Here is a 21,550-nt window from a genome sequence, read left to right as displayed (position 1 = left end):
ATTTTACATAGATTGACTTGATGTCTGAATGGATAATAAGTCATCACTTATACAGAGCAATTAAAAGCTATATTCCATGGACAAAAAGACAAATCAATGAAATCACCTGGCCTGATGATTGTTGTTATATCCATAACACATTGACATCATAACTTAAACCATTTATAATGTAAAATAAGCCACCAGAATTATGTGCAAGTCAGCAGATTCAGAGCCAGTTCTAGAACTAATCAAATAACAAAAACTTGGTAAATCTTAAAGCAATAATTTAACAAAAAACACTTTTTCACCATTCATTCTTTATACATTAACATTCCACTTTTCTCAAATATTTTATACAAATAATGATGAAAACTGCATCAAATCTTAACTGTTAAATCCATCTTCACAATGTCAAACTATTACTAACTTTGTCTTATACCTTGACTGTAATAGCCTCCTATATAGTATCACGGAATGCAAGGATTTGATTTGATTGTACATTAATGAATACAGCCAATCAGAGAGCTTGACAGAAAGTTAACATTATTGCATCGCATTTGCAGACTTTCTATCAAGGGTTTTGACTTGACTGTCTGCCATTAATTTTAGTGTTATTTAAGCATGATAGCTTTAAGTCCTTGATTTCATATCAAAAGTTAAAAGTTTTTTTCCAATTAGAAATAACAGATTAAGATTGATGCAGTCTTCAGAATAAAAATAAATTGGATATGTTCAAAATAATATCATCATCATTTTTATACAATAATACAATCTATTTATATAATACTTCATCACAACTTATTTGTGAAAAACTTTCCTCAAAACCACCAGACAACACAAAACAATACCAGACAATACAAGACAATTTCATCAATCAAAATCTCATCCAAAGTATGACAAAATCAGGAGTAAAAGTTGTATAAAAGTGAAGTACCATCAGGTGTTTTTGTAAATAAACAGTTTCAATAGGTAAAGAGTTTCATAAATTTATTGATGGATATTTGACTCATTTCATTTCTACCTTCTTGGTTTTTTCAACTTGTGATTTTTGGATTACCATTTTGCCATTTACCAGTCTTATTAAAATTAGACCAACCTTTTGTTTCATTTCTTTTATTAGCTTTAATTTTTAATCTAGCCATCTACATGAAGTGGCTATATAAAAAATAAGAGCTAATAAAAAATGGAACGAAAGTTTGGTCTATGTTTAATTTCACAAGGTAGGTACCTGACAATTTTTGTCATTATTATTAGTACATGTACAGTGATTTAGTTTTCTGGTTGTTTTGTACTGTTGTCACTAGTCCACTTGTTTCAGCTTTTGTTAATGAAAGGTGGTTCTACTGGTTTTGTGTTGATTTTTCACAAAAAAGTTTTGTAAACTATGTAAGCAGTTAAAATTTTCCCCATAAAAAACACAAATAATACTGGATCTTTCTGGACTAATTCTGTTGTAGATTCAAACATTTTTATTTTTGAAAACAGAACTCTCGCGGGAGTCTGAAACTTAGTAGTTCTTAAGACTCATTTACGCTACAAGCTGAGCAGGGCGTTGCGGAGAGGAGAGGCATTAGTTTCTTGTTTCTTTCAATGTACAGAAACTCAGCTGTTTACACCATAAGCAGGGAGAAACAGAACAGTGCCATGTTCAGGAAATTCGGCTGTCATTTTTTTTAGCTTGCAGCTGGTGGGTGTCCTCAGTTCAATTAGTATGGCAAAGAAGTCAAAGGAGCGCACACAGGAAATACCCCATAGCGAATGATGGATTTCAGGTGGCACAGCCCTGTTCGACTTATATATCAGAACACCTGACCGCGCTGCTCTGCTCATCTCTACCCTACCCTGCTCTACCTCTAGTGTAAATGAAGAAATGATTGTTAAGATTCCCTGCCCTGCTTATATGCGAATGTCTGAGAGCACTGCTCCATCCTTCTCTACCCTGCCATACTCTGTTAGTTGTGTAAGCCAGCCCTTAGTCCAGCCAAGGTTTTGCTCACTTCTTGGTACCATATCATAAATACAAACAGTCAATTCTACTCTCACGTAATTACGTACTAATGAAAAACTTAAAGGAATAAATTAAATCATTAGTCAAAAATCTTCTCAAAAATATTATATACCTTATCAGACATATTATATACCTTATCAGACATATTAGATATCTTATCAGACACAACTGGCAAATCTGGCTAAACCCTGCTCAAAATTCGAGATTGGTAAAAAGAGAAATCTAATCAGACTTAACTAGCAAATAAAGCCAATCAAAAACCCTGCCCAGAAGCTGAGTAACAACAACAATTCACTGAGAAAGTCCATAACAATTGGTTGGCCAAGGTTGAAACATTATTAAAATCTAATCAATGAGGTATTTTAGACCTCCAATCAAAATGTAATCAAGACAACTATATAACCAAGTAAAGTAATAAGTAAGTTTGCGATATCAACATCCACTGGAAGCGAACGTTAACTTGTCATCTACCAACAACTACCTAGTCTGTGATATCAGCATCCACTGGAAGCGAACGTTAACTTGTCATCTACCTACCTAAGTTATTGCCATAAAGAGTCCAGTATAATTTGTAAGAGAATTAACATGTGCAAATTTGGGGGTAAAATGTAAGATGATATAAAATCCGAATCCCAGTAACAGACGAGGGCTAGGTCCTGAGTGATGTATTCAGTCCGATATCTGACCATTTGTTTCATCAAAATAGAAAATCTGATCCATACACTTACTTGGGGTAAAATATCATTTAGTTTTATAATTCCTTGAAGCTCGTAACCACCACTGTATAGAGACAATGTTGTCCTAAGTGGTACTCGATTATTAAAAGTGTGGACCTGGCCTAGATTCCTAACTTCTCACACTGTTTCCAGAATACATGGCCAGGTTCAATCAGGCCCGTAGCTAGCCCAGGGTCTCAACTATAACAACTCAACAAGTCATTTAAATCATCTTAATTTTTTAGGGGGGTCCAAATTTTCTTAGTGGGGGCTAGGCACAGTCTAGCTACAGGCCTGGGTTCAATTTGAGTGAATTTTTTACAATAAGACATAGGACTGTATACACTTCTAGTCGAGCAAAGATATTCATGTACATCCACTTCACAACAGTTGAGTTGAGTTGTCCATCTTATCTTACATATTTCAACCCTAGTGACAGTTTACTGACCACATACTTACACAATATATATCCAACGCTGGCGTTACCAAGTGATGTCACACGATCTTTTTTACTCTCAGGGTTCAAAAGGGTTAAGTAATATCAACACAAATTGATGTTAATTTGATCTGTATAGTTTCTATCAATTCTCTTACTTAAATAATCTACTCTATCTAAATATATAAGTTTTGATTTGACTGGGATAAACACAAATGTCTTTGCTCGACGATATCACCTAATATCACTAAATCATCCTGACTCAATATCATCCAGTCCTGGACAAGACAATATCATCCAGACCTGGACAAGACAATATCATCCAGACCTGGAAAAGACAATTTCATCCAGCCCTGGACAAGACGATATCATCCAAACCTGGACAAGACAATATCATCCAGACCTGGACATGACAATATCATCCAGACCTGGAAAAGACAATATCATCCAGCCCTGTAAGAGTTAATCACACTATTAGAGAGATAGATATAGTAATCTATGTTTACTGCTAGGACATCTCCGTATCCTGGGAATGTTCAGACTGTCGTGCCGCTTCGTAACTATTCTGAAAATATATAACATTACAAGTGAACATTTAACACTCTGTAGTTTCTGCAATTCCATTAAAACTAGGTGTGTTATGACAATCGCGAAGGGCCTTTTGTGTTAAACATAGTTTGCAGGAAGCACAGACGTCTGACTGAAAATTGGAATGGTGCAAATTGATGAGCTGAGTGTCACGGATTCAAAAAAAAATATTGTGGTTACGTAACACCTTGATGAGCTACAAAATCTTGCGCTGTGATTGAGCCTCTTTCCACCATGATGCACAAATGACAAAAAGAAAAACTAAGAAAAATCAGTCTGAAGTTCAAACACGAACGAAACTAGTCACTGATGATCAGGGATAACTGGTCGCATAGCCAATCTTTATCTCTTTTAAAAAGAAAAACTTACTGCAAATATTAACCATCTAGCAGCGTCATTGGAAACAGGGGGACTGGATGATAATTCTGTTTGACTAATAATAGGAGATACTGTGTTGACTCCATCAACAGGACTTTTCTCGGGAGTGGCAAATGGATTACTGGGGTCTAGAGGTGTGGTCATTTCAACAAAATCTTCTCCTACTCGAGACATTTGCTGCGTGACTGCTAATAATCCCCCATCTTCTACATTTATAACTACCTGTATCACTTCTGAAATAAATAACGAGCAAAATAAAATATAACCATTACTGCTGGTAATCCAAATGAAATGGGGTTTTGTATTCTATTTTCTTCATCTCATCTAATAGAATGAAGACGAGCAAAGCATGGCTTGTGGAATGAAGGAAAGATTGAGTATAATCTCAACCTATACTGAACCCTGAACCTGCAAAAGCGAATAACTCACTAAACCAATGAAAAATAAACAGAAGAAATCATGACAAGGTATTCAGATAATTATAATAATCCAAGATCTGTCTCTAATAACAATTGAACCAAAATGAATGGAGTTTTACGTCCTACTTTTCTTCACCATGTTGGCTAATGAAGACGGGCAACGCCATTCATTGTACAATGAACAAAATTTTGTAAAAGGGAGGCATTAACCTAATTCTTTTTTTAATTTCCAATGACTTGAAAAAACTACTGACTGACTATACTGAGGACTTCATTTCCAAACTCTGTATAACTTTACAGATGAATTAATGATTAAAAATGTAGAATATTTGGGAAAAAAATTAATTGAATGAAAATATTTAATGGCTGCTGCGTTAACATCTATATTTTTATAAATTTACATCAAAATACAACACAACATAATGATCCTACCTCCAAATAATGTACCAGTTGATGTATTCATTCTCCACTGTCCCTGATATACCCCTGATTTACCAGGGCTCACCATTTCTATACTAACATTCGATTCTTCATTAGGTGACAGTCTATCGACCATAACCCGATCTGTCCTACTCATATTATCTCCTCCACAAAATCTTAACGAACATCCCGGCGGCCAACTTTCACTACCTGGTAATAAGATGAAAAAATAAGTTAGTGTTTTTCCCAAATAAAGAGAAATAAAAAGAAAGAAGCAACTATATTTTACAAGGATGAGGACTTAGGTTCACAGTTGAGGATCCCTCGTCAAAACTCTTGGCATTGGTCTTTCTCGAATCATCTGTATCCATTCACAGCTGGGTTGACTGAATATTGAGGACATCTTCAAGCTCACACGCTGACTGAAATCAGAACCAATGATCACCATTTGTTCGACCAATCAAATGAGGTGGAAAAAGACCAAAAAGTGTATTTATGAAAATTTTCCTAAATAAAATCCATTATTTTGCTATTTTTTCCCATATGACTACTACTTACCCCCATTTTTGATTCTCCATGTTTTGACGAATGGTGTATTTGGTGGAATAGCCTCCCCTTCTCCTATAGTGATATCTTTAACAAACGCCATAGCAGGCAGGGTAACTGATGGCTGCTCGAAATCATAATATGATCCTATAGCTGCCTGTAAGTTCCTAGAAATCAAAGATACATTGTTGTTTTGTGAACTAAAGATCAGTAGTTTCAGTCCTGTGCTTCGTGTAGGGTAATCAGATATTAGTGAGATTGATATACACAATATTTATTTTCTATCTATGATATCAATTACAATACTGGTATATAATATAACATGGATTCAGAAACAAGAACACACTGATGTAAATCTGTCTCTATGTGATTGGGATACAGTCTTATTTTTGTTCAGTGAGCATGTCTTATTGTTTTAGGGTCATTACGGAGACGACTGATAGTTTGTGAACCATTTAATATGTATGGTATAAAGTATAGCCACATTTCCTTTTGACTTCTGATCAACAAGATGAGTTTGGGCTCGTGGACTAAAGTAGGTTGGGACCCCTCACCTAAACAAATTTTTCTTAACATATGCTCTCCTGCATTTTTTGCTTGGGGTGGGTGCCCATGGATTTGATTCAACCATTCAGTATGCCATGGTTATTTAGCCATGAATCAGCATTTTAAATATTAATTCAGCTATGCCTATGGTTATGTTCCTATGAATTCTATATGAAGATGAGACTGATGATGGATCTGATCTACATGAATAACTTATTAAAATAATATTCATCAGAAACTGTAGCGTGTAGGATATTAAACTAGTTGTCATGACATGGCATGAGACCACCATAATATAATGACACTGCCACCCACATTCGCAAGGTTATAAATATAAAGTTATAACTTGTTTTATATCGAGCCTTTTTGGCAAAAGTGCCACATCATCGATATTGGCATCATAATGAATGGGGGTTTTAAACAAGTAAATTCCTCAATCCAAGATGTTTAAATTCATACCAATTGTTCATATCAAGGAAAAAAGCACAACTGCTAGGATTGAGTTGATTGCCAAGCAATTTTTGGAATTCTGCGATCAAAACATCGCGATCTGTGGTGCCCATAGAGCTAAACTGCTGTAATAGTTTCCCATCTAGATCGTTCAATTCATTGTCTACGTCCATCTTGACTAACTACACGTTTCGGAATGGCTAAAAGTGTATCTGATACGCTATTAATTCAAGTTTTCAACTTATTTCAGGATTTTCGTCATTTTTCTAACACTGCAAGACGCCATTATTATTGTTTCTGACGCGTGCGCGGAAGCTGACAGAGTGCTGGGAGTTTTATGCAAATTAGCCATGCGAGTTTTACTAGTCGCGATCTTCCAGTTGCTATATAAATTTCCTTTAAATTGTTCTCGATCTTCCAGTTAATTTCATGTCCCTAAATCTGATTTTTACGACTAAATTTTTTTTTTAACTATAATCAATCCCTTTTAAATGCCTATTATTGATTTCACGTGTGCCAATTGTAGGCCTACAGCCAAAGAGAAACCAGTCATAGTTCAGGCTTAGTTTTAGCTCTTCCTAAAGGACTTCCCTCCACCTTGCCTTAGGTCTCTTTCCCAAGAATCTACTTTCTTCTAAGGCAACCTTGGCATAACAGTAAAATTTTTAAAGAAACCAGTCACAGAGTCACATCAGGCTATGTATTCTGGAAACGATTTTAGCGCTAGGATATCCTAGAATCAATGTTAGAAGATAAGAACCTAGGATGTCCTACAGCTAAGTTTGTTTCGAGAATACGTGGCCAGGTGTTCCAAGGGTAAGCATGCCCTGTCAACAACCACAGTATTTTTTTCAATGGAGAAATATTGTGGGATAAAAGATTCAAAATTTGTTTTTCTCAAGTTTTGTGAGAAATTTATTCAAATGATAGAATTATCAATAATAATAAATATCACAGGTTTCCATGGTAACCCACACATTCCAGAATACACACATTTACTAAAAATGCACCAAAATTCCATATTTCCATACATTCTACATATTCAAAAATATAATTTGAACCCTTAGGTGTCTCCAAAAAGATGTGGGAATTCAAAACCATCAACATTACATCATATTTTCCACAAGTTATTTCAACAATTTATTTTGGAAGCCATCTCGTCTCTCAATACTTATTCATTTAATCTTAGACTTAGAACTGCCATATTGGAAGCTCCATAATTCTTGATACACCTGTAGCCTATTTGTTGGTCTTCAATACAACTAACGACTAGCCTCGAAATGAGGAACGATATCAAATCTTTAACACTTCCAAAACATTCTATTATGTTTGACTTTAACAGGTAAAACTCTTTCTTATCAAAATTTGTTGAATTTTCAACGAATGTCTACATGTTAAGATGTCAAAATCTTCAACACTTCAGCCACTATCACATATTTCTACCATGTTTTACTTCAACAGGTAAATTCCTTTCTTATCAACATGTCCTTCCACTTATTCTGGTTGATAAAAAAAACAAAACAAATGTCCAGTTTGAAGATCCAAGATGTCATCGTTTTGTTTTCTTCTTCATCTGCCAAGTATCAAATTTCGTGTAAGCTGCACTTAACATGTCTTCAAGGTGACCCATTAACTATAAAACAGAAACAAAACATATTTTACAATGATAACAACTTTCACATGGATCGTTTCTACCAGCTGATTCCTGGCGAACCTACTGCGTTGACTTTACAAAGATAACAACTAAGGTTAACAGGGATCTTTCTATATGCTGGTCCTTGACCAAATCTCTTGTCATTGACTATACAAGGATAACAAATTAGGTTCACAGGGATCTTTCTATCTGCTGATTCCTGGCGAACCTCTTGGCAATCATTTAATATATAATTATCAATATAGTTCTAAAGAATGTATCAAATATTTTAACTTGGGGTCTTATTCTCTTGAATTGAAACCTTCAATTTCAAGAATATAACTCTAGATATTTGAAATCAGCATGATGAATTCTGGTTTCAGGAATCGACACACATAAAAATAATCAATCAGCATGAAACATTAGTGGGTTAAGAAATTACAAGCGTAAAAATAATCTAATAAAAAATACATACATTAATATTATAATGGTTTTCATTTAATTTATCTTTCAGTGGGTTTAATTTAGCTAGTTGGAATCTTTCTAATGTTGACCTCATTTTCACCACCTATAATCATATAAACATTAATAAAATCATTTAAACCAAATAAAAAATCCAGTATTTGGTCACATTTGATAAAATAAGAGTCTGGGCCATGTTTCTCAAAAAATTTTAATATCTGTTAGTAGATATCATTACAAATTAATTATATCAAGGTGAAAAAATTCCTAAAATAAGAATCTGTCGTTTGTGTGAAATTTTACCCTGAGAAATATCATACTAATGACAAAATTTGATAGTAAGATTTGTTTGTGAAACAGAGCACAGAGCTCATAGTTAAATAGTAAGTGTCCAGCTGTGATTTAGATTTATTGCTATCAGTATTTACATGTACAATAAAATACATATTACTATAGCATATAGTTATATAACATTAACAGCTCTACATATCACTTCTATACAAGTATATTTGTTATATTCAACGCATCAATAGGCTTAGCATGACAACTCCAGCTATACCCAGTTTCTCAGAGCTGATCTACGGATGGGACATCATCAATTGATAGAGCCAGATCGACTCCCATATACCACAACATTTGATGACAGGTCCTACAAATAGACAATATTATATCTGTATGTCACGTCTAAGGAACTATGTAGAGCTATAGATTTAGGGATCCAATATGTTGTAAATTGTCAATTGAAAACATTTAATTCTTTTTTCCCCGCGTACCTTTTCTTCTAAAAATTTTGACGAGACTGGAAAACAGTTCCAGAAGTGGCGTAATAATTCACAGAGTGCTGAATATTGCTGGCGTATTTCCTGCTGAATATCTTTTGGTATCATTTCTGTAAAAAAGAAAATTATCAAATTTATAATGATGCTTATACTGAATAAGTTTCATAGTTGATAAAAACGTCAAGCAAATTGTAGTTGTGGGTTCTTATCTCAGTCAGCAAGTATAAGTTTGCCAGTTTGTTCATTATTCCTGCAACCCAGGCCACTTATTCTCGAAATGATCTTAGTGCTAGGATGTTCTAGGACCTTATCTTCTAACATTGATCCTAGGACGTCGTAGGTTGTTATCTTCTAACATTGATTCTAGGACGTCGTAGGTTGTTATCTTCTAACATTGATCCTAGGATGTCGTAGGTTGTTATCTTCTAACATTGATTCTAGGACATCCTAGCGCTAAGATCATTTCGAGAATACATGGCCAGGTGTTCTGCTGATAAGACTGCAAAACTGAGAAACTTACGATGTAACTGTTGATGACTCGTTCCTTGCATTAAGGCTCCCCCTGGTGACAGTTCTCCCAATACACCAACAGCACTGTTTCCCGTTAATATCTAGAATATAAACAATAATAATAACAAACATAAAAAATATACTACTAATTCTCTTGCTCACAGACGTACGAATAACACTGATACGAAAACACGATCTTTCTGTGGTCAAAGTACTATCCTAATCATGAACTAATATTTTTATTTGTTTTGTGCTTTGAATCCATAGTTCCTAGCATTTTTTTTATTGGAACCTACATCATTAAAATCCAAGACCAAGTTTCAATTTCAATGTATATGAAAAGTTCATTAGCTGGTGCCAATATGTTAACAAACTGTTATTTTGAATCGCAGAATTCGTTTTGCAGTTTTGAGTGTTAGTACTTGACGTTTCTAATTGTAACTTACATTATTAAAATCCAGTGACCATGTATTAATATCGTTGTTAACTGTTTGTGAGGCGTGTAATACTGTCTGACTACTGGTATATCGACATGCTGTGACGGGGGTGGGGCCGTGTAAATATCTCTCCATCTTGTCCAATCGTAAACTAACGCTGTCTTTTTTACTCTCCTCTTCTAAATCTTCGAATTGTATCATCTCTTGTATTATTCTCTATAATAAATCAACATACATCAAGATTTTTAAGCTCATTCATTTTATTGGTCTTGTGAAGACTTGTGAAGACATTAAGTGTGCAATTAAGGTAATTTACATTTTTAACAGTTTACAGGATTCCTCATCTTGTAACACACAGTCTAGTATCTTCACGTTGAGTTCACAAGCTTCCCTTAGTCTTGATTTTGAATTGTTTATGGGATAAATCCAATGACCTTAAGTATGTCAGCTATACCCATTATTCCAGTCAACCCAGTTGTAAATGGGTACTGATAATCCAGGGAAGATCATTCCATAAATCGATCTGTGGCACTGATAGACAGGGACAATAATATACAACCTCATTAATCATCAAAAATCAATGGTTAAGGCCAGATCAACTCCTATATAACATGATATTTGATGCTGGTCCTACCCATTGACAATATCATATCTGTATGTCACGTCTGATGAACTGTGTAGAGCTAGAATATGATTCAAATTGACAATATTTATATCTGTTTGATGAACTTTGTAGGGCCCATGTTGTAAATGAGAGTTGATCATCAAATATTAAAGCTTACCTTTTTATGTGGAGGTTCATCAGTAGAAGTAGAAGGTAAAGATTTAACAGCTATATGTCCATTGTGTATATTATTATTATTGTTAACACTGTGGGAACCATTCGAACCGTTCGTCTGTCCGTTATTAATATCAGTATTTTTATCTCCTATAATCTGTTTACTACTGGATGATATTTCACAAGCTTTTAACACCATCGTAGAATGATGGTTAAAACGTTTAATCATTGATACATTAATCTGATTGGCTGATTTTCTAGCACCACCCTCAGATATTACACGATATTCCTGTAACAGAAAATTTGAATTATTGATCATTGTGAAAAACATTAATATTTACAAAGATTTAAATAGTCTGCTAGTTATCTATTTCACACCCCTCAACTTTCTAATGAATTCTTCCACACATGCATAGTTTCTTGCAATACTAAATTGTATGTGTATAATTGGAATAGCTTATTTGTAAAATTAGGGGTGTTTTTGGTTGAATGTGTGAATAATGCCTACCCACCTCTCCTAATGAATTGTCTGAGATAGTTGTTAAATCCATCATAGGATTTTTCACTTGTTTCGACATTTCTTCTTTCATTTCTGTAACAAGACAATACGATCAGATCCCCAAAAACAGATCATAGAATAATATTTTAAAGGATACGATCTTTTGAGATCTGATTGAGAAAACTACTTTTTTACAGTAATTTTCACATAGTTAATATGAGTATCTATTGCTCTGTGACCTAGGCCAGTGCTTTCATTGATAATTGTCTCAATACACATTAACTCACAAAAATGACAAATATTTACATGTTCCTACTCTCTATCTAATGAACATGGAGCTGCAGTTGCTCAGTGAGTTAATGTTTGCCAACCTGAAGATTCTGGGAAGAAATCCAGTATAGGTAGAAGTTGAAACGGGAAGAGCATGTTGTGGTTCAGATGACACAATAAACCAATACCCCTTGTATAAATGATCCATGAACAGTTGGAAATCAATGGAGAGAGGACTAATGCTGTCCTGGAAAATTTTACACTACTTTATGTAGTGACCAAAAAATATATTAGATGACCTACCTTCCTCATCATTTTTGGCGCAATCAGAAAACAGATCTTTATTTCCTACATTCATTCTGTCTCGGTGGAAATAATGTGACTGAAAGAATCGGGTCCAGAATTCACTCTCTGTCAGTTGATGTGGGACACTTTCTGCATGTTTCTTTCTCACTGAAATATTATTCAGAATAAAATAATACACTTTAACCGTTCAACATAAAACTGTTCTCTAACGTCATTGTCAGCTGAGGTCACTCTTCTACTAATGGATGTAAAAATACTTATTGAATTTGAGCTCCACCTTAAAAGCACGGAGGTGGGGTGTCATGAAGTCATGCTCGCTCATCTCTAGCATCCATTTTGACTAGATTTGTCAATACCATATCCTTGATAACCTAGCTATTGTTATTCTATTCATGCTCTTTGATAAATTTGACTTTCAAAGTGCTAAGTTTCTCAGAACTCAGCAACTGAGTTTGCTATTTCACTTTAAAAGTTGACACAATTTAGCATTAACATTAAGATTATTGAACTTAGTATAGCGCTCATTACGTTTTCAATGGCACTTTACAAACACAGATATATCTACAATATAGTCAAAGTCTATACACAGTACAGTACAGAATAACTTACCCATAGGATATGTTTTAAATATAGATTCTATAATATCAGCTGTTAAATTATATTTTAATCCATTGCAGCCGTCACTTTGTGGTTTAATATCGGCCTACAATTAAATATTTTAATTACATTTTATATGTTGAATTATCAATTTGACTTGAAATATTGCGGAAATGTTTCATGATTTCATGTAATAAGAATTCACAAGTAACAGTCTGTTGATTTGCTGCAATAAAAGTCTAGTAATAAAATTTCTTTTGGAAATTACAGGAATCACAAATATCAGATAAACCAGTTGTTATCAACCTTTTTCAGTCGTCACACCCCTGGAGTAATCACATGGACCTTTCGCACCCTAAAAAAATTTGGTTCATCCACATTTTCAGCATGTGATGATGCAAGGTGCTCTCTCAATTCAAAATATATTCTTCTCCTACACCAGTTGGCCACACCCCTGACACCCTAGTCCCAAAACACCCCAGGTTGGGAACTGGGAAGATAGAAGGACTTAAATTTTAATTGGTCAAATAGTAGCTAAAGAAGCTCTACTAGACAAATAATAATATAACTAGAGGCTAGAAAACATCTTTACCATCTATAAAAAGTTAAATAATGAAACTTACAAGGAAAGCAGGAGAGACTCCAACTGTTTGGTTTGGTGTGCTCACTTTACTACTACTAGCTAATTTCTAGAAAACAATATTAATATGTTATCAAACATCAAATATATCAGAATAGGAAATAATCTAAACGCTTAACGGTCAAACTAATAAAGCCCTAGTTCCTCTCCATTCAGGAGTCTTTTTCTCGATAACTAACTTACATAGGACTTTGTGTTCCAGTCATCTGATAGACCAATCATTAATATCAAGTAAAAACTCAAAGTTTAATATCCAATCTGTTTTTTAAATCTACATGTTAGCTAAGTTTTTAAGGCCCCAGATTAGTTGTGACAGTGTGTAAGTATTTAAACAACTTACATTAGAAATTGTAGACCAGAATTCTTCCGCTGAAATAACCTGACTAACAACTAAATCTTTATAGAGTTGAAATATCTCAGGGTTTTCTTGAAGGATTCTAAATAGGATACAGAAGAGGTGCATTAATATAAAATAAGGGCCAGTAAATAATCAATAGAGTTCAATTTAATCAGTATCGCAACCCAGTTTACAAGTAAAATAAAAAAAAACTTTTGCGATCCAATATTACCTCTGATTATCCAAATTAAATTTCATCACGACCCTTGAAGTCTTGAAGTGTGTTTAATTCAAATGTAAAATCTTCAACCCCTATATTTCTATACATCCAAAGACACTTGAGAACTAATAGCTTGCAGTTAAAAATTTGTTTTTGAATATTTGTGATTTGACAGAAAATGATTAATTCTGAGCTCTCTGAGACCAACCCTAAATAGGATACATACTTATTTTTTTCTTCCAATTCACTACTAATTTTACGTTTAAATTTGGGTAAGAGTTGTTGGAGTATTTCTTTAACGCTGTCTCTATCTTTTATCATGGCTGGTCGACCTTCAGGATTGTTAAAATGAAACGTATTAGCTCCTCCATCATTAAATACCAGCTGTAACTGGACTTTATCTTTCGTGTCTGGAGATATCTTCTGACCTTTTAATTATAAATTAGTTAAAAAGATAATAATATTTTGAAAATCAGATCAAATGACCTTTAAGAGAATGTAAAGAGGTTTTCTAAACTTCTAATGTGTATTGGGGACACTGATAGCATCAATTTGCACCATTCCAATTTTCAATCAGTCGTCTATGGTTCCTGCAATTCCACTAAAACTTATCGTTTTATGGCGTCACTATCACAAAGGGTCTTATATGATATAAACAGACTTTGCAACAGTGACGTTATCAAACACAGCAAGTAAATAACTGGCAAATACAATAAAGTAAAACTCAAGGTCTTTGAATGGCATTTGGTAATTGTGGGTACGATATATAGAGAGATTATTGTTCCATAAAACTGTGTCTATATAAAGTAAAACTCACTTTTAATATCAGCATAAAGATGACTTATTGTAAAAGTGTCTTTTCCACCAGGCATCCATGCCAGTCTCTCTCCCATTAAATACATGGTACCGTCCGTTTTTTTCTGCCGGACATGGTTGACTATTAATAACACTTCTTCTGATGAACGAGACATTTTTAACTTCTGAAACTTTTCTAGGCTGCAAAAGAAGTATTCTGATTAAATTAAAGAGAGAAAACTTCTAATAAAAAATCCAAGTCAAATGTCCCAAACCAGAACAAGCTGATTTTTCAGTTTTCTATTGCTTCCAAATACTTCAGCTAATATAATTTGCTCTCTACCAGCTATTGCCATCCCCCCCCCCCCCCACCCCCCTGCAAATGCGACCCAAAGGCACTGGTTTGAGTTTATATTTGTCAGTCAGAGTATTATAGTATCTGGTCATTCTATCTTAAAAATAAATACAAACAAGTTCTGTCCGTTGCTCATACCATACCGGTCTCCTTCCCTTCCCATTGATTGGAATTCTTTCTCTTATCTAAGTTAAACTGGACAAATTCTGAACAAAATTATAAATATGATTTTTCGAAATGGGGATAGGGCGTCTAAATAACAAATTCTAATTGGGATTTTTACGATTTTCGTAAAGAAAGAGCAATAATTTCAATAGAAGACGATAGAAGATTTTTTTCATGCTCACATTTTTCAACCGGAAGTGAACGACATTCATCTGACTTACTTACGGTAATTTACGACATGCCGTTAATCGGTTTGCACAGCAACGTCTGAATGTAAACAGTAACCAAGGACGCTTTTGTGATTTTTACAAGAAAAGTAGTTAAAGGGCTGCTCCTTTCATGCAAGGGGCACTTCTATTTATAAGGGGATTATAGCCAAGATAAATCTTAAGTGTTTAAAAGCTGAGAAGGTCTGAATTCAACATGGAGGGTACGTTCCATTCCTTTTTTGATTTGAAATTGTTCTTTCTGACTTTCTCACTTTTTTTTGGTCATGGAATAATTCATGCAAAATGATGCAAAATTTTCTATTTAAAGATAGAATAATAAATATGTAAATGAATGGATAAGGATGATTAATTATAAGAGTAAAACAATAAGGAAGGTAAACAACTCTCCAATGACTCGAAGCTAAGAAATTGAGGTTTTCTAGTAAAAAAAATAGTTGACCTTGTTCATAGTGAGATTCAAGGTCAAGCCTATAGGTATAAAAATTATATCACCTCAAATTTCTACTTTTCAGTTCAAAAACCACAATCAAATGTGTCATTTATGACTACCTTAGATCGTGAATTATTCCCAACTAAGATGCCACCTAATAGATTTGGAAATGAAACTATTCCGTTAAGAGGTGCCCCACATCGAGGACCAGGTTGTTATGATAATGAAGAGGTATTTATATATTTTGTTACTTACTAGGATACACGATAAAACCAAATAGTTTGGACCAAAAATACATCATGTGAATAATTTCAACTAATATCCATGAGATGACAACTAGCTCCCATTTTCACAGACATTTCTGATTTCATCAACATTTTAGAAGTCTCATGCTGAAATTGTACATGGAAACTTTTTTGTGAAATGCAAGACATGATGCTGTACTATTTATTATAAGTAGGCCTACTCTTTCTGTAAGAACATTTTATCATGTTTTGTAAGATGAATTGACTGTAATTATATTTCTCTATCAATTTTAGAAAACTAATTTTTGGTATGATATAGAACACAAGATAACAAGTGAAAAAGGTTATACATTAGGAGCTAGAACAGCTGCTAGGATACCAGAAGTAGTTATTGTAAGTAACTATTTACCTCTCATACAACAGACGTCATATCTCCACCTCCCACCCCCCACAGACCTCACCCTCCCTAGATTACTGTTGTAAATACGAACTCCACCACCACCATAGTACAGACCCAAACTGCTCTCCCGAGGTCTAACAGGCTATTGAATGTGACTAGGCAGTGAATGCACAAATATAATTCTGTATTCTTATAGATGGTAAAATAGGTACCGGGTAGCAAATTTGTCTGCTTTCAGATATTTTCAATCTTGTGTTCATTGACATTTTAGGAGATTTATTTCTTTAAAATACCCATCAGGCTCAATACTTAATTCAAGGAAACAAACATCAACTGATCTGAATTTAAAGTAATTTTATTTTTTCAGTCCAAGACTCCCTGCCCCACAACATATCAAACACACTGTACAGATCCTAAAACATTTACTACCTCTAAAAAACCATTTGAAGTTGGTGCAGAGAGAGTAATATCACAGAGAACAGAGGCAGGACCTGGGTAGGTTAGGTTTAGTTATTTAAACTATTATCTGTAGGTCAGATGTAGGATGTAGGATCATCTTTTCTAATAATAAGGGTGGAGTAATTTCATGCAGTGTAGACTTACAATGAGGAAATTCTTGCCAAGACAACATAGTTTTGTGAATTCCAACTGTAGAATACACAACCTGACAGTTTAGAACAGTTTAAAAGTTTAATAAGGTACGATTGTGAATATAGAGCTCATTTTCTCACCCTCTAGTAAATCAGGAAAATTTTGTCACCGTAAGTAAAACACACGCAGTTCTCATTTGAAGTGTTTTGGGGATATTAATCTCCCATTTTGTTTCTTCCCTTGCACAATTATCAAATAAACTGAAATAATAATGAAATCTTTTTTTATTTTTAGGCCAGGAGCTTATGAACACAGTACACCTAAAAATAGACAAGTACAATGGCACCAATCATTTGGTGGAGCACCTATAAAAACACCTGAAATCAGTGTTCAGAGTACAATTAATAAAAATACTGACAAGGTAGGACTATTGATATTTGTCTAGCCTATACTTGATGTACGATGTACCGGCCAATAATTGACATCTAGACTGGTCTGTTGGTCATATCTGGAAAATACACTTATATCATCAGCCCATGGCGAGAATTTTGGAGAGAATTTGAGCATCTTATAACATGCTTCATTTCATGTTTTATCTGTGTGTGATTCCAACCATGATTTTAGTAAATTTTAATGCAAAACATGTTCTAGGTTATTAAGTTATTCAACTCTGTTCTATTTAATAACACTTTGAAAGAACAGGTAAAGCCATTAAACTGTCAATACACCTCTTGTGACAAATTGTGTATTTTGTCGTTTCTACATTAATTTGATTTTCTTAATACCTAAAACAAGAGAGCTCAGTTTTAAATTTTAAATATGGTTTACGTTTGAATATAAACGCCTATATTTATTTATATTTCAGTTGTTTAGCACTAAAGAAGAAAAGAAATACCATCGTAAACTAGCGTATTTAAAACTATACTATGACTGAACTGAGCACTGGTTCTTAATATTACGAAATAGTCACATCACATCAGGCAAGTCTTGGTATTTGGACATATTTGCCATTCATGTCTGACAACACTGTTAAATATCTTCTCTTCAATCTGATTATAAATCCATATTTCATTTTACTTTTTAAAGAGACTAAAGTCTTCCTTTAGTTAATGGTTTCTCCTCTGAATTATAATTTGTGTTATAATCAAGTTTATTTTGACAAATATCTGCTAATTTGAACTTCTCCATTAAAATACTGGCTTAAAAGTGTAAATGCACAATTTGGCGTCCATGATGTTATTTTATGATAAACTGTAACCTGTGTTTTTATTTTATATTTTTAAAACCTCTCTCATCATGTTATAAGTGAAATTATTAGTTTGTTAATGAAAGATGTTATATATTATAATGTTATTAAAGTTAACATGTTGTTTGATTATATCAGCTATAGTCCACTAGATACTTGGTGTATATCCTGACTGATTCAAAACTTAAACACAAGCATTCCACTTTATTATAGGCAGAATATATAATATTAGATATAATAAAATCTGTTTATAATTTGATTCAGACTCAATGTTCTAATATATCTTTGTTTCTCTAAATGCTATTATGTGTTAAAATATTAAATTATTTATAAATTATAAAGTATTTGTATGTTTTTATTCACCACTCTAACTTCCTGCCTGGTTCCAGTCATACTTATTGACATCTCTATTACCAAAACAGTTACCAGTAAGCTTGAGAGAGCAGATATTAAATGAAATAAGAGTTTTATATTCTTTGTTTGCTCTTGATTGGACTCTTAAAACACACACACCATTTGGTGGGTAATGAGGGAAAAAAAACCAGCTGCTACTCTTGGATTTCATATAATCACATAATGCTTAAAAAGAATATAGATAAATGCAACAAATTTTAAATGTGTTCAATTTGATTCAGTAGAGAAATCTAACACAAATTAAATAAAAAACACATTATATAATACAAACTTTATTTCTTCTTCATTTGGAGGAAATTCAACAAAAAATAATTAACAAATAATATACAAATTTACAGAATACACAAATCATGTGACATACTTGTATTGTAATTAAAAAGTTGATTCGTTAACAATAGTTAATAATTAATTGCACTTGTTCATTAAAAACTCAGATTTAGGGATTCAAACTTAGAATCAAGGGAACATGATATAAATAACTTAAATACAAAACGACAGTAAATTTCCTTAAATGTAACTCATCGCATTCTGAAATTAACTTGGATAATGACAATATCAAACGCTTGTTGATTATCACACTGGAGATATGATTTAACTACCTCAAATACAGAATGACTTTAACTTTTCTAATTAACTCATAACTTTCTGGAATTTACTGGGATAAGACTAATGACATCCCTACCACCAATGTATATTTGGGATATACAAATATATACCCAGGTGGCCAGTGAAAAATGTTATTGTTTGGTCGTATTAGAAAGCTACATGAATTTTTCTTCAATAAAGCCAACATCATTCTGGAATTTACTGGGAGAATGACAAACACTAACAGCTGCTCTACCAGCAACATTATTTTGTGATGTACAGGCCTACCATAGTAGTCTGATGAAGTAGCTGTAACTAAATAACTTCATAATGTCATAGACTTTGAGTAATATTACTTGGGAATTCAGGGTATATAATCATGTTTTATTTTATTTACAGTCTGTGTTTAAAAGGTTAACATCCCGTTTTAAGTTTCTATACTGCGTGAAGTTTGGGACTAATAAAATAAAGTTTAAGGTCCTGGTTTATCAGCTTCTAATTGATTGAGATCAAAACAATATAATACTTTTTATCACTTGTAAAAATAACGTAACATATGATAGTGGCAAAACTGTAAATAGTTAAATGCTATATACTTATATTATTGTTTTTTCATTTCGTCAATACACGTGTTTTTGTAATTCTGGTATCTAATTCTCTTCTAGATATATGATTAGTTTATATTTTCATTGCGATATCATGAACATACTCCTAAATTATAACATAAATATTTTCCTTTTAGACAATAGATATAAATAAACAGTTTGTGAATTCCTGATGAGTAAAATACAAGAATGACAGAACATCATTTTATTGTGTAGTAAAATTTCAGTCTATTCTAGTCAGGCAGTATGATATCAATCACATTAATAATAATTCAGAATGATAGATATAGTTAACATACGTTCTACTAACACTCTAGATTGGTGAGTTCAGGTCCTCTCTGACAATACATCAGTTCTAGAAACACACTGATATGGGTGGGGCTGGATTGGAGAGAGAGCAGTTTGTGCCAATTCAGCCATCAAGTTAGGCATTGGTTCCATAAAAACACTGATATTATGATATGAATCCAATTTACTTTATTTTTAAACATATAAATGTTTTAGTCCTATAATAATGATGTTTTTACTTGTGATAATTTTAATCAATCATTCTGGGATATGAATTGTTTCAGATAGTATAATATTAATAATCACATATTTTAACAGTTTAACCACAATGTTCTAGATTGATTCAGCTAACAGAGACGATACAGTAGATCGCAGTTTCTCAAGAACTTTAAGTCCAGTATTTTAAGCCAACAGGGCATCAATGTCTCCTAGGATATCATCATCATCATAATCATCATATTTATCTGATGTTAGAGTGAAATTATTATCATCATCATCATCATCATCATCATCATCATCATCTAGTAAGATATCATCATCTGATAATAATGATGTTCTCGCTTTCTTCTTTTCACTGAAAACATCAAATTACTCTTAGTTATATTTCTTTTTAAAACTGTTCAAGGAATTTAAAGAGGTTTTCTAAACTTTTGATTTGTATCAGGGGCACTGATAGCTTTGATTGTCAACATCAATTTTCAGTTAGATGTTTGGGTTCTTAAAATTCTACCTAAACTGTCCTAAACTAACCTTTTCTTTTGCAAACTGTTAAATAAACTAGTCAGACTACAATCAAATGAAGTGAAAAGTGAAAAGTTTTATGTGTCACAATCTTTCTTAATTGTCCAATCTGAACAACTAAACGTTGACCTGCATCACTGACTGGGTTCAAAAATCCAAAAGTATCATCTCGACCTTTGCTGGGATTGCACTCTATCAAACTCACAGAGCATCGTGGTTCCCTGTCAAGAGAGAGAGAAATAAAGACATACCTGGATTCTCGACTAGATGATTTCCGTTTTACAGGTGCTGGTGTTTTTATTTCATTAACTGTTTCTTTAATAGGTGTAACATTGTTAACACTGGCGTCTACAGCTGGTTTTACACTACCATTAATAAACTGGATGGGATCATCTCTAGTCTTATTAGTTATTTCATATGCTGGCTCCGATACTGTCCTATTCTCAAGATGAGTTGTAACACTAGATGGCTGTACTGTATTATTGACAGTAACCGTAACAAGT

The 21,550-nt window shown here is 33.4% G+C and overlaps 3 protein-coding genes across 3 annotated transcripts; 1 reads left to right on the top strand and 2 right to left on the bottom strand.

The window, feature by feature from the left end:
- Positions 1-4,081: 4,081 nt before the first annotated feature.
- Positions 4,082-6,662, bottom strand: LOTGIDRAFT_128067 (hypothetical protein; the record flags this gene model as incomplete). The annotated part of the gene is made up of 4 exons (XM_009064097.1): positions 4,082-4,341; positions 4,960-5,153; positions 5,502-5,660; positions 6,499-6,662. The coding sequence occupies 4 exons, from the start codon at positions 6,660-6,662 to the stop codon at positions 4,082-4,084; spliced, it is 777 nt and encodes a 258-aa protein (XP_009062345.1).
- Positions 6,663-7,381: 719 nt separating this feature from the next.
- On the bottom strand, positions 7,382-14,953 carry LOTGIDRAFT_207033 (hypothetical protein). Its single transcript, XM_009064096.1, has 14 exons — positions 14,775-14,953; positions 14,184-14,385; positions 13,741-13,837; positions 13,384-13,449; positions 12,773-12,866; positions 12,161-12,310; positions 11,601-11,680; positions 11,272-11,377; positions 11,093-11,142; positions 10,320-10,526; positions 9,884-9,974; positions 9,358-9,473; positions 8,598-8,690; positions 7,382-8,122 (listed from the first exon to the last, which is right to left on the bottom strand). The coding sequence occupies exons 1-14, from the start codon at positions 14,926-14,928 to the stop codon at positions 8,039-8,041; spliced, it is 1,590 nt and encodes a 529-aa protein (XP_009062344.1). The 5' UTR covers positions 14,929-14,953; the 3' UTR covers positions 7,382-8,038.
- Positions 14,954-15,545: 592 nt separating this feature from the next.
- LOTGIDRAFT_235142 (hypothetical protein) lies at positions 15,546-18,891 on the top strand. The gene is made up of 6 exons (XM_009064095.1): positions 15,546-15,702; positions 16,015-16,163; positions 16,472-16,570; positions 16,945-17,072; positions 17,463-17,589; positions 18,034-18,891. Exons 1-6 carry the CDS (start codon positions 15,696-15,698, stop codon positions 18,100-18,102), a joined length of 579 nt encoding a protein of 192 aa, XP_009062343.1. The 5' UTR covers positions 15,546-15,695; the 3' UTR covers positions 18,103-18,891.
- Positions 18,892-21,550: the final 2,659 nt, after the last annotated feature.

The sequence above is a fragment of the Lottia gigantea genome (assembly GCF_000327385.1).
Source record: "Lottia gigantea unplaced genomic scaffold LOTGIsca_60, whole genome shotgun sequence".
NCBI lineage: Eukaryota > Metazoa > Mollusca > Gastropoda > Lottiidae > Lottia > Lottia gigantea.
The sequence above is the reverse complement of the archived record's forward strand: the minus strand, read 5'-3'. Positions and strand labels throughout refer to the sequence as shown.